The sequence below is a fragment of the Zeus faber genome (genome assembly GCF_960531495.2).
Source record: "Zeus faber genome assembly, chromosome: 7".
Classification (NCBI taxonomy): domain Eukaryota; kingdom Metazoa; phylum Chordata; class Actinopteri; order Zeiformes; family Zeidae; genus Zeus; species Zeus faber.
The window spans coordinates 8558322-8577748 of NC_137203.1; the positions used below are offsets into that span (position 1 = coordinate 8558322).

The window sequence follows — 19427 nt, forward strand, 5'->3', positions numbered from 1 at the left end:
TGCACTTGTCAGTCAGCGTCCTTTGTGCGGCCATGAGGCTGTGTCTATTATTGAAACTACACAATCACTGTTTCTGAAATAGCACCAAATGAGCGCTTCGCCCAAAGGACCAGACGGGATCGATGGGAAGGGAAGCAACCGATGGATGGAGGCTTTAATATCCAATGTTTAACGTAAACATTTCCATTGAGTAAACCCAGTCCTATAAGAGTCAATGATCGGGTCTAATATCCCGGCGGAGAGGGGGAGGGGAGGCGTCTGGCATCGATTAGCTCTGGCTGGTTGGTCACACCACTAATGAGTTTAACTAGGCCTGGCAGCTTTATGACCCGAACCCTGACGAGTGATTTGAGCTCTCGTAGTGTTACTGCCGCCGGTGGAAGCACAGGGAGGTACATGCAATCAGTTCAACTCCTAATAATTAAGGACTCAAGAGATATGTCGCCCGTTGGTGCGGTTATGGGGACAAAAAAAAAAAAAGACATTCATGGTGTACTCTTTGTGGCCTTGGATTGAATTCTACACAAACACTCATCACAATATCTCGCCCTGTTGTGTTATCTAATAAGGGGACGTACTATGAAAAACTGACTTTTTCAGTGCTTGTGCACATACATTTGGGTCTCTGACGGGCCTACTAACAGATAAACCGTTAAATAAGACAACTCAGTCAGTTTTCTGTGAGCTGTCAGTTCAGAAAATGTGGTGAAACAACCTGTTCACATGTGCAGCCCCTTCCTACATCACAGGGGGTCTCAGTAGAATTAGAACTGCCCTCCATCTGAGTAACTCAACAAACAAACAAATATTTTCAAAAGAAAGAGGAAGTAATATTAACTGTCCATGAAGAAAGTGCAGACGATGGAAATGTAAGTATTTAAAAATAATTCTGCTGCGTTATTAAAAATAAATAAATAAATAAATAAAAATTATGTGGTAGATAGACTGTAGGCTGCGGCATGGGATCCGCAGTTGGTTTCTTCAAACATAACCCAATAAAAATGGTGTTTTTTATTGAAATTGTATTTATTTTATTTTTATTTTTCGGACGTTTACATGAAACAAAAAAATCCCTGTGTGCGGTGTCCCTCACAAGCTTGGAGCACGGCAACAAAAGTCGGAACGAACTTGTAAATTAGGCCTTGTAGATCTAACATGCAGCAACTGGATTGCTTATTTCCCGCCGGAGATTTGTTCAGAAACAGATTTTGGTGGACTGATGAGGTGAAATCAGTGAACGTTTACAGAGTAAATACAACGGAACCCGGAGTAAAGCTCAAACCCCATTGGTTCACAGAACTGGGGGCCACAAAAAAAACAGCCCGTTTTGGAACAGGATGGTATAGAGGCATGTTAGAATGCCTAGAATGCATAATCTGAGTGGTATTTGTATGTTTTGGGGGACCTCAGAGACCTATATTAACCTGTTGAAAAGGAGCATAATACAGTAGGTCCACTCTAATACATCTCTCTCTCGAAAAAAAAAAGACATAAAGATGCATTAGTCATCGTCTTAAGTCCCAGATGTACGGGTTCTGAGAGCACAATTACAGATGGACCCTAGGAAGGCCCACTCATCCATAAAACTAATGGTCCAACGGGCAAGAGGGGTCGGTGCATTAACGACGAGGACATGAAGCGTTTCAGTTCCATAAGCTGAAGTTTGAGGTCTGCGCCGAGGATGCTGCACGATACGAATCCAACAAAACAGACGTCTGTGGCCACGTGTACGCGCTGTGTAACGAGGCAGAATGCACAAAGACGGACGTGCAAAAATGGAGATAAATAAGACGAGGCTGAGCAGAAAGGAGGACCAGGACTCGGGCTGGATATGGAGAACTTGGTCCAAATTGGTCCCAATTACGGCGACTGCCGTCTCCACTTATACTCAACCACTTTCCACCTATTCCGTTTCTAGGCGGCTGATTGCAATTTAAAAGCGCCAAACCAAAATCGACTTCCACAAACATGGGAGTGAAATTAGATTTATTTTATTGATAAACAGCCTGATGCCTTTAGTTTTTTTTCCCCTCCTCTTCCATCCCCGCTCAATCATAACTGAAGACATAATTGGAAGCAATAATTGCAGCAATTCTGCAAAACAAAGCAAATCAAAAACAAACGCGCAGATACAGTTGATGTCTTGTTTTCTCCGCTGTTTCGGGCTCTCGGGGCCTGGGGGCCTCCTGTACCTTGAGGTCGAAGTGGGCGATCTGCTTGGTGTGCAGGTAGAAGACGCCGTCCAGGATCTGCTTGAGGAACTGCGTGGCCTCCTCCTCCGTCAGGGACTCCTTCTCCGCCAGGAAGTCGAACAGCTCTCCACCCGCCACGCTGAGGGGGAGAGGGGGAGAGATAAGGGAGGTTGAAACGACAGGGTTTGGTGATTGGATTCTGAACGCGCTTGAGATTCTCGTCATTTCACGCATAATGAAACAAAAGATTAAAAAAAGGAGAATAATGAGCTCTGCGGAACGTTTGAGTAATAGCCCTTTTCTTAAAATTATGATAAAAATCATAATAAAAATGCTATATAATCTATATATATATATATATATATATATATAGTAACTGATGGGGGATGTTGTTTTATCTATTATTAGCCATATAATATCATAAAAAAAACAAAAATTTTATTTATTTTATTTATATAACCCACCGAGTCTTTTCCCCCCTATGGTTGTCCAACCAAGTCAGAAAAAAACAAAACAAAATACAATATGCACGGCGCAATACTTGATTAAACCTTGGGGAAATCTTTAGGATTTTGACATAAATGACTGAAAAGCCTGCACAAAATTATTCCACCTCCATAAAACCAACTGACATCGGCTTAGTTTTGTTCTTCGTTCCGGTGCCGTGGTAGGGTCTTGGTATTAAATCCGTCCCGGAGGCTCCACTGAATGGGGTTCATTCCGTCTTTTTATCTCGTTCAAATTTGATTTATGCAGCTCTCCTTTAAATTAAAGCTTGATCATTCAAAACGACCGTACCCCATTTCTCCTCTGCCGATGTCTAATCGTCACTTAAATGACAAGATGGATATGAGCGAGAGCGATAAAGGGAGGAAGAGAAAGACTCATTGTGTTCACAGTATGATGCCGGGAAAAAAAAAAAAAAAAGGAGGAAGGGAGAGAGGAAAACAGATGAGTGTAATTATGGCCACCAAACATCCATTCACACACACACACACACACACACACACACACACACACACACACACACACACACACACACACACACACACACACACACACACACACACACACACACACACACACACACACACCAGCTGGGTCCTGGGTCCCCACCCCTCCCCCCTCCGTACCTAATCTATTTGCAGAGTGTTTATTTCATTTTCTGTGCCAGTGTTTAATAAGCTGTAAATGCGTGTGTGTTCATTTGTCCGCGGGAGGTTGCCCCGTCTGGATGTAAAGAGGCTGAACTTTGAACTCTGGACTCAGATTTGGGTCGAGGAACCGTCCTCGTGCAGCAGTCACAGAGCAAAGCCTGCCCCGCCCTCCAACGTGGGAAGTGGAGTCACATGTGAATAGGATATATTATTTATACACATATCAGTGTCAAATTATTTTCACAACACTAATTTGTATTTTTTCCATCATTTTTTTTTATAACTATTATTATGCGTTGCATGTTGTATATGAAGGGTTATTACTATTACTACTACTACTACTATTATTATTATTATTATTACTACTACTGCTACTACTATACTATTATAATTATTATTATTATTATTATGGTGTCAAAAGAAAGGAGACACAAATACTTCCCCAACAAGGTCTCACTGAATAAATTAATAAATCATTTACACAAAAAAAAATAAAAATAAATAAAACAGTGATACCAACGGCCAAACAAATAATCTGTTTTGATTTGTTTGAAAGCGTAAACTATTCCAAATCATTTCTCCCATCCAATCCAATGCAAGACCCTGCAAAGCGGGCCTCCGGTCTGGCAGGTCGGGGTTGGAGTGATTTGCAAACTGCTTGTTCCAACAACCATTAACTTGAAGATTTACACGCCGGTTTACGTGCGGTGTTTGCCGCGCCAATACATTCCACCGCGCCGGCAGGAATGTACACAGACAAAAGGTTTGCGATATGACCTACTCCGGAGGATAATCCCGCTGGAAACGCTGCACAAACACGCTAAAGTAACCGCCTCGCACACCCAGAGCGGAGGCTTGTTAGTCCTCTTTGCACAGCCGTCAAACTCTGGAACCCACGTCGATGGAACCGCGTAGACGCTGAGACGGGGCGGAGACGGGCGGAGACGGGCGGAGCCATCGACCTCTCGTCTGACCACGTCCCGCGGCTTCTCCGGTGCACTCCAACTTTCAGTGTATTTTATCGTTTACTCGCTGTCACAACACACTTATCTGAGCAGGGGGTCGTTACAGGGGCTCAACGTGTCTTTTAATGATGGTGATTAAAATGAATTCTATCTCTGGAACCGTGAAAGGCGTGAGCTGAACACCTCTGATGTAAATGCGCGGACGTGCTTTGTTTTGTGTTGCTGGATACACCTGTTCCCCCGTCAAACAGGTCCGGCAACCTGGCAACGGCCGCTTGTCGCAAGAGGTGCAAGTCGTGTTTCACAGTGTCGCAGAGCGCTCGCCCCATAGAGCGCATCGTTTCCTGGAGGCAAACCGTCACTTCGGGCGCTCTGGGCTAATTCTGTGGATCTTTAAGTGTTTGCCGGGAAAGGAGGACCCCGCCACCAACAACAGAAACAGTACATAGAGGAGCATGTGCATAAAGCATACACATTTAATGGTTCCTTATAAAGAGGCAGCTAAAAATAAAAAACAAATAAATTGTTTAACAAAATAATATTATGGATTACCATTTTTTGACCTGCTGAAGCTCTATAACTGCTGCTCTACCTGCCGAAGCTCTGTCACTGCTGCTTAAGCTCTAATGCTGCTCTACCTGCTGAAGCCCTATCACTGCTGCTCTACTTGCTGAAGCTCTATCACTGCTGACTCTACCTGCTGTTCCAGCTTCAATGCTGCTCTACCTGCTGAAGCTCTTTAACTGCTGTTCTAACTGCTGAAGCTCTATGACTGCTGCTCTACCTGCTGAAGCTCTACAACTGCTGCTCTACCCGCTGAAGCTATTTGACTGCTGTTCTAACTATTGAAGCTGTATAACTGCTGCTCTACTTCCTGAAGCTCTTTAACTGCTGCTCTACCTGCTGAAGCTCTTTAACTGCTGTTCTAACTATTGAAGCTCTGTAACTGCTGTTCTAATTGCTTATGTTCTTTAACTGCTGTTCTAGCTGCTAAAGCTCTTTAACTGCTGCTCTACCTGCTGAAGCTCTTGGACAGCTGTTCTAACTACCGAAGCTCTATAACGGCTGTTCTACTTGCTTAAGCTCTTTAACTGCTGCTCTACCTGCTGAAGCTCTTTAACTGCTCTAACTATTGAAGCTCTATAACTGCTCTAACTATTGAAGCTCTATAACTGCTGTTCTAATTGCTTACGTTCTATAACTGCTGTTCTAACTGCTAAAGCTCTTCAACTGCTGCTCTACCTGCTGAAGCTCTTCGACAGCTGTTCTAACTACTGAAGCGCTATAACGGCTGTTCTACTTTCTTAAGCTCTACAACTGCTGCTCTACCTGCTGAAGCTATTTGACTGCTGTTCTTACTATTGAAGCTCTATAACTGCTGATCTACCTGTTGAAGCTCTAAAACTGCTGCTCTACTTGCTGAAGCTCTTTAACTGCTGCTCTACTTGCTTAAGCTCGTTAACTGCTGTTCTAACTACTGAAGCTCTATAACTGCTGTTCTACTTGCTTAAGCTCTTTAACTGCTGTTCTAACTGATGAAGCTCTCTAACTTCTGCTCTACTTGCTGAAGCTCTATAACTGCTGCTCTACCTGCTGAAGCTCTATTATTGCTGCTCTACCTGCTGAAGCTCTATAACTGCTGCTTTACCTGCCAAAGCTCTTTAACTGCTGTTCTACCTGCTGAAGCTCTATAACTGCTGCTCTACCTGCTTACGTTCTATAACTGCTGTTCTAACTGCTAAAGCTCTTCGACAGCTGTTCTAACTACTGAAGCGCTATAACGGTTGTTCTACTTGCTTAAGCTCTACAACTGCTGCTCTACCTGCTGAAGCTCTTTAACTGCCGCTCTACTTGCTTAAGCTCGTTAACTGCTGTTCTAACTACTGAAGCTCTATAACTGCTGTTCTACTTGCTTAAGCTCTTTAACTGCTGTTCTAACTGCTGAAGCTCTATAACTGCTGCTCTACTTGCTGAAGCTCTATAACTGCTGCTCTACCTGCTGAAGCTCTATTATTGCTGCTCTACCTGCTGAAGCTCTATAACTGCTGCTTTACCCTCCAAAGCTCTTTAACTGCTGTTCTACCTGCTGAAGCTCTATAACTGCTGTTCTAACTACTGAAGCTCTATAACTGCTGTTCTACTTGCTTAAGCTCTTTAACTGCTGCTCTACCTGCTGATGCTTTATAACTGCTGCTCTACAACTGCTGCTCTACCTGTTGAAGCTCTACTACTGCCGCTCTACCTGCTGAAGCTCTATTTCTGCTGCTCTACCTGCTGAAGCTCTATTAATGCTGCTCTACCTGTTGAAGCTCTATTACTGCTGCGCTACCTGTTGAAGCTCTATTACTGCTGCGCTACCTGCTGAAGCTCTATTACTGCTGCTCTACCTGCTGAAGCTCTATTACTGCTCCTCTACCTGCTAAAGCTCTAACTGTTGGAGCACGGTAGGAAGGCACCGGGCCACTCACAGCTCCAGGATGAGGATGACCTCGGCCTTGCTCTCGTAGACGTCGTGCAGTGTGATGACGTTGGGGTGCTGGATCTCCTTCAGGATGTTCACCTCGCGCTCGATGTCCTCCCGCGTCACGCCACGCCGGCTTGACCGGCTCCGGCGCTTTTTGATGAACTTGGCGGCGAACTCGCCACCCGTACTCCTGTTTCGGCATCTTCTGACCACCGCAAACTGACCGCTGCAGAGGGAGAGCGAGAGGAGAGAGCGAGGGAATTAGTGAAAAGATGAGCACAACACAAACAAACAGCCGGGAGCTGGGTGGCAAATTAGGATTGGAACTAACTTTTCTAATCAAATAAAGAGCTAATTATTTTTTTGTTTTTCAATTTAGATGGTATAACTGAAGTTAATTAAGGTACAAAAAGAGAGTCAATGTTCAGTTTATCTGAAATTGAACAGAACTCTGGAAATTGCTTAAGGTGTTGACCCAAAACTGTATGATGTGGAACAAAGTATTCACGTTCCGGTCGCGCTCTTCGAGATTGCATACATTAAAAATCACGTGACAGATTACTCCACTAATAAAGTTGAATTAGTTGGTGTTTCCCCACTGTAGACAATACAGAACAAATGTGATAGTCATGTAATAACAGGAGACAAAAGTCAAACAAAACAATACAAATAGATGATGGCAATCGATCAACAAACAAGAGAAACAATGGAAGCCTGGGTTTACGATCCTGGAAAACGCTGTTCTTCATTTGGTTTTAATAAACCGTATTTTCAGGAGTACGGTTTTTTGTACATAGGATATTGCAATTTTTCTCAGTGGATTTTCCTTTGTTTAGTTTTTTTTTTTTTTTTTTTTTTTTTTTTTTTTAATAAATGGGATCCAAACTGGCCCTTGGAGAAAAGAACAGATGAAGTACTTTCCTGTATGGAAAACGATCCACTTCATCTCCGCCGCTGCCTCTCTGGCCACCGAGTCAGCTGGATACGTAATGATCCGGCCAAGGCATCCGAAATATCACATTTTGATTTAATATTATCAAGTATTAAAAATAATTGAATCCATTCACAAACCGCATTGTTGGTGCCAGGACTTTCAGCAGCGCAACAAACAGCACAATAAAACATAATCAAGAATCATAATAAACCAGCCTGACGGGCCACCTCAACCCGGTTCTGACAGAACCAGGACAGACAGTGTTGTACTTGCTTTCTCACCGCGAAGAAATGCTAATTTACAGGCACCACAACGCACCCGTGCGCACGCTCAGTAATCCGGGCAAATCCAATTGTGCCGAGCCAGCCTGGAGGGTTTCGGCTAAAAACCGCGCTAAGTCCGCTCTAGGGTAAACATCGACATTGTGACGCCAAACCCTGCGAAACGTCCGCACCCCGAGCTGGATCACGACACGCCGTCACGCTACCAAGAACACCACTTGGGGGAACAAGGACACTTGGCTGAGGGCCGCCGACGCCCCCGCCGTTTGTGCCTCCTCGCGGCCCTGGCAATCAGCAGGCACTTAGTGTACCATCCACCCACCGAGAGAGCAGGGAGACGAAAGAACAGATTGGGGAAATTAGACAGAGGGAGGGAGAGAGAGAGCGAACGTACAATCAAAACACAGAGAGAGAGGTGTGTTGTACTAGAGTTTTCAGATTTCCACAGCAACACAGAGCTGGAAAATAAGCGATCTGGCAACCTAACCCTAACCCTTTGCCTTGGCAACGACAAGGTGCCGTGTCAATGCACTTACAGAATCATATTTCTGTTTCTCCAAAACATAATGAAATATAATATTAATATGAACGTTAACGTATGTACATTTCGGCAAATAATTCGTTTTTAATATGAAGATTATTTAAAATGTCTCAAATTTACAAGTTGTAATTTAAGTCATTTTTGCACAACTGGCAACCGCACCCGAGCTTCTCCAAGTCGGGATTTATTTAAATAAGATGTTTACGGATAAATCCTGTTATCAGAGCGGACCAACAGAAACGAGGGCTCTCCCAGGAAGTGACTCGTCTTGCCTCGGAGACATAAAGCGGACAATGTGGAGATGGGCCGGGGGCTCGGGGAGCTTTCTCATGCTAATGACACTTCCAACGTCCTCATTCATCCCGTCTCCAGCCCATTGTGGCGGCCGGGCCCCCGGCCGGGCCTCCGCGGCGATAGCACCCGGACATTACCATACGATACCACAGGCAGAGACGGCAGAGGGAAGGGAGGACGGCCCCGCTCGTCAAAAAAGACACTTGCATTACAGTACTTGGTAATTTAATATACATGCGTGGACACGTGAATCGTGGCGCACAAAGCACGGACAAGCGGCGTGGAATAAACCAGGACGTCGCCGAGGGAGCCAAGCGAGCGCCTCGACGGGACGAACAGATCCCGCGCGGCGTTTCGAACTTGGAATGCATCCGGCGAGACAGAGCGGTCGGACCGGGCCGCTCCTCAGTTTGGCGCGGGCAACCGACACGTCACAACCCACGGGTGAAGAGGTCAAAGGTCAAAGGTCGATTGCGGCGCGCGACACTCGAGGCGCGGTCGCACTCGGCCGTCACCCTGAAAAACCACAAAACCAAATGGAGGGGTCGCTTCCTAGAGTTGCGGTGACGCCAGGTTTGCGTTCAACCAGATGCGTGTCCTCCTCCCTCCCCGAGTGTCCGGCTGCTCGCCCAGCTTAAAACTCATATATGGTAGAAAAATATATATAGTCTTGATGAAATTTCTCTATTTATTCTCTTCATTATTTTATTGCACCCATACAAGAGTTAATGCGGTGTGGTAGCAGTGTAAAGTGACTGGTACCATGATTAGCTCTACGGCTACGAAGAAACACAACAAAATCTCTCCCTCTCTCTCTCTCTCTCTCTCTTTCCCCCCCCCTCTCTCTCTCTCTCTCCAAGGCATCGTTCCTTCTTCTAGTTGCTCAAGAGCAAAGGTTTGATTCAGTGTTCCGGTGTAGCCGGCGGATATCCGGGGAAAGACTTCCCGCCCGTGCTCCCGTCACCGTCTACAGTCCGGTTAGAAAGATGAGACGGCAGAACGGGCAACCATGCAACATCATGGAGGCACGTTGCTGTTAAACCGAGGAGGAGGAGGAGGACATTAGAATGGAGTTGAGCGACCGGATCGCTTCACGAGCCGCACGTTTCGAAAGAAGCGAACGAAAAGCTGAACTGTGGTCAGAGCGACAGCCGATGCCTTCAGAGGAAACCTCACAACCCCGCCCGCGTCTTTCTTACACAACACACGGGAATACAATACGTTATATAACATGACACGTGAAAGGCGACCCGTCGACCACGATGATGGAAAAACTTTCCGACTGTTAAAAATGAGAAGTCGTGGGAGCCCCTACGAGTTTCACTTCACAAAAAAACAACCGTGACCTTTTAAAAAAAATAAGATAAAAAAAATAAATTAAAAAAAGGGTGCGCTGGCGTCCCTCGACTCCACAACTCTCCTTTCCCGGAAAATAAAAACGGAGCGGAACATTCCGCTTCCTCCCAAGGAGCACAATGGAGCCAGGATCTGGACGTAGCCCGGAGCCCGGGGGCCCGTGCGGGGTTCCGACAAAGAAAAAAAAAAAAAACAAAGCGACGCACCGGCTTCCCCCGACGGCGTTGCCTCACGCCGGGAGGAAGTGGACGAGGGGAGCGGGTGCTGAGCCTGCGTCACGGCGTTTCTGTCCAAGTCTGTCGAAATCTGGGCGGGAAGGACCCCAAAGACACCCCCCCCTACTGCCCCGCCCCGTTATCACTGATATTAGGTTGAAAAACAGCAATGCAAGCTGTTTGGCCTCGGGAGTGTTATTTGCTTTCAGCTTTTCAAGGCCTTGCCTCAAGGCCTGGCATGGGAGTCGTGAGACGTCGTGTCTGTGCTTTGGATTCACGGTCTCGTCAGGGAATTGACAAAATGTGTTGGACCATCGGACCTTGGACGCGCGTTCAGCGATTTGGACGCGGCGACGATTCAAAAAAGCCCCCCCCCCAAAAAAAAACAGAAAACAACCCCGCCGCCCAAAGCAAGTATCGGAAAAACAAAACAAGTCTGATGGCGCAATCGCGGCTACGCCTGTGGGGAGACGTGGCTCCGCAGCCCCGCAGCTCCACGGCCCCTCAGCGTCCCCGCTGCATTAACAGCAGCTGCGCTCCGTCACAGACTGGGGGAGCGTGGCGGCGGTCCAAACGGGCTCCATTGCCGCGGTAAGGTAGTAAACGGAAACCCAAAACCACTGCTGGCCAAGGAAAAACGAAGGACCCTTCCAACCGGAGAATGGGTCAACAAAAAAAAAAAACAACAAAAAAAAACCCCACAAAAACTGAAAAGGACCACATCGGGTCAGTTAGTTAGTCAGTTATGGTAACAGATGTTCTCGTCCAAGGTCGTTCGTTCTGTCTGCAAAATGAACACCCTCTGACAAAAATAACAACAATAATAATCTTTATTTGTATAGCACTTTTCACACAAAATGTGCAGCTCCAAAGCGTCCGAGGCTGGAGGAGGACGCGTTGAATAAACTGAATAAAAAATTAATAAATAGAGACAATATGGAAAAAAAAATGAATAAAGAAAAATATAAGCTATCGTCATGAAAATGGACGGGGGTAGAAAAATAAAGCGCAAAAAAAAAAAAAAAAAAAAAAAAAAGTAAAACGTGAGTGCCGACCAGTTAACACCCTAAAAATGCATTTTTCGGGAGGCCGGGGTCCTTCCAGGCCGGTGTGCGTGCGACGCACTGGGATGTTTACTCGCCAGCGGTGGCAAAGTGGGAAAGCCGGCCTCGAATGCTCCAGGAGGGATCACACGCTCCTGAATAAGCACAAGATGGGGCCGAATTAATGAGCGAGCGCTGAAGAGGGTGGGTGGGGGCGACAACAGAGCGAGCTTGGAAATCACTGACAACCAAGGGGGGGGGGGGAGGAGGAGGAGGAGGCTGTTTTTTTTTCCTCCTCCTCGTCTGCAGAACCCCACAAAGCGGACGGGATCAAGTTGCTCGCTCCCCTTTGTTGTGCTTTAAGGATAGGCCAGCCGGGCGTCAGACTTTTGCCCTAAGTGTTTCTATAGAGCCACCGGAGGAGGAGGAGGAGGAGGAGGAGGGTGTTGGGTTCCTGTCGGCGCCCCGGTGGACGGACCCCGGGGCGTGGCGGCGATAAACAAATCTTTACATTGCTCAACGCTGCTGCCGACTGGAAGGATTTCACATCAACAGAAAAACAACAGCGGCTCAGGAACTCCAGGACGTGGGGCTCTCGTCCCACAGGCCGCGGAGGGAGGGTCGTGACGGGAGACACGGCAGCCGAGTCGTTATCTTGTTCTCGGGCCGGTCTGTGGGAGGCTCCCGGACCGAAAAACTGCAAAGATCAAGGCTTTGACCTTTCTGATGTATCTACACCGAATCGTGCATATGAACTGAACACACATTCAATTGATGCACGTCACTTTGCTTTTTATTGGGCTTTTTTTTTTAATTTTATTTTATTTTTGAACCTTTTATTATTGACTTTTTTTTATTTAATTAAAAAATAATAATTCTTGATTATTTTTATATATTTGGCTACTTTTCAGGCTGTTAGGGCTTGTTTAATCTAATTGATAACCCTTACGATGACAAATTCCTCATATTTGTGAATGCACCTGGCCGAATAAAAGCCGTCTGCAATGGCACTACGCTAGACAACCCCGCAACATTCCCACGAGGTCCCAAACAAAACAAAAGAGTTGCAGTCCATCTCCACACGCTTCTGTCCGTTTGGGAATCAAAATCAAATGGAGGGTTCGGGAGATTAGACGAGCAGGTGTGAAAATCTAGGACTGGCCCAAATGTCCGTCCCTACTGAAATGTCCTTCCTGAGAAGGTTAAAAACCCCACGCTGGTCCCCACACACACACACACACACACACACACACACACACACACACACACACACACACACACACACACACACACACACACACACACACACACACACACACACACACACACACACACACACACACACACACACACTCTTCTGGGTTTGGCCAGGACACGACTGCAGCGGAGTGTGAAGTGGAAGCCGGTAACAAGCCCCGGGAGGTCGTGGTAAACAACGCTCTGCAGACAGCGAAGGTCTCGGGCGTTGAAACGTTTGACAGGACAGAAGCGCGCTGTGCCGGACGATGGTCTGCGGTCAGTCAGGGCGGAAAAATAATAATAAAAAAATATATTTTTTTTTTTGATATATATATATATATATATATATATATATATATATATATATATATATATATATATATATATATATATATATATATATTTTCCCCCCCCCCCAGCCGTAGATCCTGAAGCTGGTTTCCGTTTCCCTTTCTCCGGCACCTCGGCACACCCCGGGACAGCGTTGTGTGTCGCGCATGTTTAAAGAGTATTATTTGCTGATGATTTAATTTGCAATGCGTCCCCTAAAGAGTTGGGCCCCCTCGGTTAATCTGCATAATGAGCAATTCACTAAAATAAAAAAAATTTAAAAAACAACGGAAAGTGGCTGGAATTTGTGACTTCAACGAGGCGGAGGGAACGTCCCCGGAAAGTATTTAATTCGTTTCCGCACAATTGCTTTTCTCAAACTTTTTCATATCAAGGACCTCATTTGGTCCTGGATATAAGATTTGGTCTCTGGGAGCCCAAACCTAATGAATAAAAATATTTTTATTCTTAGATATGATTCAGTGTCCACACTACAGTTTGGGGGGGATAACAGTGAAAATAGGACGTTATTCTTCATTCTCTAATGGGGCTAACGTCTTGTATATGAATTAATGGTGAAGTTTAACTATTCATCATTGTGACGGTGACACCCTGGAGCCTCTTGAAGGACCCCTGGGGGGTTCCTCGGACCCCCTATTGAAAACCACAGGTCTCAGAATCTGTTTAAAAAAAAAAAAAAAAGTTTGATCAGAACCTGAAAGCAACATGCATGTTATACACCATAAGCAGCTGTTAACAACCTGCGCCCTGCGTTTTGATGTCACACAAGGCGTATTTTTTTTTGGTCACGACTTTGCTGAAAAAAAAGGTAAAATAAACTTCAAAAAGAACGATTATTATTTTTTTCTTCCCCCCCAGAGACGAGCGCGGTAACGAGATGATAAGAAGCGCGGCCCCTGCTTCATGCAGGGAGAACCTGAGGACGTCCGCCACAGCTTGAGCTGACAGCGGCTGACGCACAGCAGATGAAACACTTTATACACACACACACACACACACACACACACACACACACACACACACACACACACACACACACACACACACACACACACACACACACACACACACACACACACACACACACACACACACACCTGCCTGGAAAACCTGCAGCTCTCGCCTCTGAAGAGCCGATCTGGACGTAGGCTCCAGCTGGCGCTCTGGGGAGTGCTCTGGGGAGCGCTGATGGGAACCACTTGATTTGTACCAGCGCCGCTCTGCTCGCTGCAGGTACACGGAACATGGAAAATACCCGCGACCCTTCTGTGTTTTCCTTGGTTTTTTATACATATCAAATCAAATCCCTCGTTTATGTAAATCTACTTTGCCAGTACATTTGATTGATGTACTTGCACTGAGCTTTCTACCTCATGTGCTTCTTTCTAACATACTTTCCTAATAATAACAAGAACGACCCATTTAACTGGCTCCCTAACCCTACTCATTTTGCTTGTTCCTAGAAGGTTCAGTTGTGACTGATGTACAGTGGTTTGACACTACTGACAAAATGTACTTATTGCAAGTCGCAAAACCTGCTAAATGACGCAACGCAGTGTAATATAGTGTTACGTAATGTAACTTAATGTAACGTAACATAATGTAATGTAGTGTAACGTAATGGAACATAATGTAGTGTAACATAATATTACTTAATGTAGTGTAACAATGTAGTATAACGTAATGTAGTTTAACGTAATCTATTGTAACATAGTGTAATGTAATGTAGTGTAATGTAATGTAGTGTAACATAGTGTAATGTAACTTAATGTAATCTAATATATGGTAGTGTAACGTCATGTAGTGTAATGTAACGTAGTGAAATGTTACGTAATGTAATGTAGTGTAAATGTTGTGTAATGTAAAGCAATGTAGTGTAATGTAATGTAACGTAGTGTAATGAAACATAATGTAGTGAAATGTAATGTAGTGGAACATAATGTAACCGAACAGTGTAATATAGTGAAACTTAATTTAATGTAATGTAACGTAACATAATGTAGTGTAATGATGCCTTGAACTATAATGGTACACAACCATTTCCCTGCAGTTCTGAGAGGGAATGAGATCTAACATTTTTGACAATTATTTTAATTTTTCCCCCCGATTTTCTATACATTTGGTATCTACATATCTGGTAAAAATTGGACATGTTATTGTCAAGCAGACAGAAAGGCTGTTTACACATTAGGATGACCGAACTACTGTACCCTTTTTAAAAATACACATTTAAATCTTTGCTACTATATCAGAATATGCAGAATAAGCATCAGAAATATCACAGACAAAGGGCCCGAAGGAGAGTCCATATTGGGGTGGAGGTGGAGGGTCATGGAGGGGGGGGGGGGTTGGTGAAAGTGTCATATCTTTCCTTCTAATCTTTGGCCTCAATCCTTCCATAATCCATGCATAAAATGTAGCCTTTTTTGGGATTGCGGCTAAAACGCTTCAAGTGCGACGCGTAATGTTCATCACACCCCTAAAAATAAAAAAACACACTTCCACCCAGTCACAGCCTCAGCAACTACAGAAGAGCAGGTAATTGTATTAAAGCGAGGCGTGTTTTCTCCACGCACGCACGCACGCACGCACGCACGCACGCAGTGATGGATGGGAAGCGACACTTCTCTGCAGCTGTGGTCGCTCACATCCACCCTGTGATCCGTCAAAAACAGAGACACTCCGGGCGGAAGAGCCGGCTTGGAGATATTCAACCATTCCATGTTTCAACAATGCGACTCCACTTGTGTCTTTATTTAAACACTGATGGTGCTGGAGGAACATAGAGCGTCTACTAGAGATAGAGAGAGTTTAGCTAGAGATGTAGAACAATACTATAGATAGATAAAGATAGATGGAGATAGGGATATATATACAGTAAATATACACACATACATACACACAGAGATAGAGGAGTGTTAAGAGATAGATAGAAAGCCGAAGAACAATTTGTTCATCGTTATCATTTACACACATTGAAAACCAGGACGCAACCCATTCATCCATCTATGGATAAAATATTGGGAACCATGAAGATTATCATCCTCCATCACGTTTCACATCCACCTCCCAGTAATCTGACATGCTCTCTCCCTCTCTCTCCCTCTCTCTCCCTCTCTCTCTCTCTCTCTCTCTCTCTCCCTCTCTCCCCCTCTCTCTCTCCCCGGAATGACACTGTTCTTAAGTAATTGTTATTATTTATGTCCCAAAAAGGAAATCCTCAATCAGGTCTTTTTTTTTTTTTTTTTTTTAAATGACGGGAGCAGCAGAAGGGAAAAGAAGAAGAATCACTTCAAGTCAGTGCACAAAGGCTTTACTTCAGTTCTACGAGGAGAAATGCACTTTCTGGCTTCCAGCAGGTCGCAATTTTATTTCTCTCAGCAGAGATCTCAAATGCCAACCAACCTGTTGACGGAGCCACGAGGGAAGGACTTGGATCCGGTCAAAGGTTGCGACAAAAGCATCGCTAATCATCTTAAAGCTCCACTTCCAGATGGGGGCTGGTTTGGGCCGGTTCTACGTTTCACTCGTTGTTGGCGTGCCGGGATGTTTTCTTGCGCGGTCTCTGCGCCGCCCTCTCAAAACGACATACTGTAAAATTGATCGCATTTCAAAGAGTCGGAGCGCACCTTTCTCAGGGTTGCCATGACGCCATTGACCTTTTATGGACACGGACGAGGGGCTTCTTCAGATCGCGGGCGTCCGTGTTTGCTTTCGCACCTTTTTGGTGGGAACAGCTGGTTTCACTCATTATCTATTCCAGTAGTTCTCAAGGTTTTTTTGTTTTTTTTAAATGTATTTATTTATTTTTTTAGTAGTGTACCTCCTCTAAGATCATTTTTTTCAGCTGAGTAACCCCTTCAATGGCTTTGGGAGGAAAAAAAAATAATAATCATGTGCGTTGTACGTGTTTTTTTAAACATTAGATATAATTATAATATTTTTAACACATTTCTTTTTTTTTTTTTTAATTTTCAGAGTCCCCCCTGAAGAGGGTTAGGGTTAGGGTTACCCCAAAGCACCCTGATTTGAGAAACATTCCATTCCACCGGTTCTGTTCCATCGCTGGTTAAAAGCTGCTGCTCGCGCTCTGGTTCAGCTGGGATAGGAAGCGGGTGGAGAGACAGCAGGAAGTGATGCTGCGTTCCAGGGAAACTCGGAAAACTGTGATTCGTGTCGGTCGTCCCCGCGTTAACGAGTAGCTCCAAACGACGTTTAACGTGTTCAAATTAATAATAATCTATACAATAGGACCGTTGTTCACCGTTAAGTGAGTTGAGTCGATTCTGGGCTTGAAGCTTGAAGGTTCCCGATGAATGCAAAGCACCTCGGGTGGAACAGGCACACCCACCGCCGGTCAACCCCGGATGACCAACGGCACGGATCAATATTTCTTGAAAAACAAATTAAATTGCTTTGCTGTCAAATACTTGGCAGCGCGGACGGCAGGCGCTATCAACAGATCGTGAGGAACGGGAGGTGAGAGAGGCGGAACAAGACGGAAAATAAAATAAATGTGAAATACAGGCTCCGAAGCGGTCACCGCCGGGAACCTTTCACCGATAAGTCAAAGCAAAAAATACGTTGGACGTTCACCACGCGTTCAGGAGCGACACGTCCACTGGTTTCCAACGCATGAGGAGCGACTGTGGAGGCCATTACTCATGTATGCTCATTATGGCTGACGCGCGCGCACACGCACACACACACACACACACACACACACACACACACACACACACACACACACACACACACACACAAGATCAAAATGAATATGTGAGGTATAAAACACTGAACGACTGCACATTATCCAACTTCCTACTAGATAAAAAATTGATTGAGGCGGAATACTGTTCCAAAATAACTACTTTAACAGAGCTAACACCGCAAAGGCCCAAAACCACCGCAGAGAGGAAGGATGGAAGCGGTCGCCTGTGAGGAGGGGTCATTACTCAGGGATTACTGACCCCTGATGGCCGCCAACTGACCAATCAGAATCGAGGATTCCATAGTGTGATGAGTAAAGATAATAATGCGCGGGCACACACGCACACGCACACGCACCCGCGCACACACACACACGCCTGAAACAAGATGAAGGAATGAATCTTTTAGGACGAACACACATCCAAAAGCCATTTGGAAACTATTCTTAACCTCGGGCAGTTACATTGAGAAACTCGCCAAAAGGCAAAGGGAGTCAAAGAAATCCAGTCGGGTCCCATTTTGGACCGACATGAACCCCCCCACCCCCAAGCCTTCCCTCCCCTTCCTCTGGTCTCGTAGCTCCACGGGTGGAGCAGTCGAAGGGGAAACTGGCTGGTGGATTTGGGATGGGGCTGGAGACAAAAAGAAAAAATAATAACAATAAAACATTCCCAGGACGAGGCCCCGCTAATCATTAGCACACGGACCCAGAGAGTGGGAGGAGGAGGACGGCCTGGAGTGCTGCCTCCCACTCAGCAGAAAAAAAAAAAACAAAAAAAAAAACAAAAAAAAAACATTACGCAACCGCCATTGCCATTGTGTACGGCGGAAGGGTAACCACGGCAACCACAGATTCAGATTCAGAGCTGGAGGAGGAAGGAAGAGTGGTGGTGGTGGTGGTGGGAAAGGTGTGTGTGTGGGTTCCAAAATAATTTGCATTTCATGGCATTTCCCAACCCAAACAGACTGCACAACAATGTTCACATCTGATGACCTCGTCCTCAAACAAGAGTGTGTGTTCATTTCTATCATCGGGAAATTAAAGTGTGAATGTGTTTAAAGACTGTGGACGAGAGGTGTGTGTGTGAAGTTTCAGATCAACACGTTTAAATCCACACACACTCCAGAGAGTTTTCTTCATAACTTTGTAATTGCTCCCTTTTTCATTAAGCACAACACACACACACACACACACACACACACACACACACACACACACACACACACACACACACACACACACACACACACACACACACACACACACACACACACACACACACACACACACACACACACACACACACACACACACACACACACAGTTTTATGGATAAATAAACCTTAGCACTCCTGCATTGTTTTAGCGTACCGACAGAAGGTTTGAATTTTTTTTTTCCCCACATTCATCTCTCATCACATGCCATTACTGGCGCCCGCCCCCTCATTACACTGAACCAGGCGTTCACTGTAAAAATGCAGGTTAAAATACCACACATTGTAGTGAAAAGCCATTTAACAGGTGAGTGGAAGAGACTGAAGGGTCAAAGTCAACAATGGGCACACTGTGCCTGGAGGTAAAAGGTTGGGGGAGAGAGAAAAAAAAAAAAAAAAAAAAAAAAAAAGGGTGGAAAAATGCAAAAAATGCAAAAAGGTAAAAAAAAAGAAACAAATAAAAAAGAATA

General features: G+C 45.2%; 1 protein-coding gene across 1 annotated transcript in view; it reads right to left on the bottom strand.

Annotated features, from left to right (window-relative positions):
* dapk1 (death-associated protein kinase 1) overlaps nucleotides 1–19427 on the bottom strand; it is a gene marked incomplete at its 5' end in the record, with an annotated part of 69052 nt that overhangs the window by 39672 nt on the left and 9953 nt on the right. Inside the window, 2 exons of the mRNA XM_080004056.1 lie at nucleotides 2193–2331; nucleotides 6783–7004. Coding sequence (XP_079860182.1) covers nucleotides 2193–2331; nucleotides 6783–7004 — 361 coding nt within the window. The remainder of the gene's footprint in view (nucleotides 1–2192; nucleotides 2332–6782; nucleotides 7005–19427) is intronic.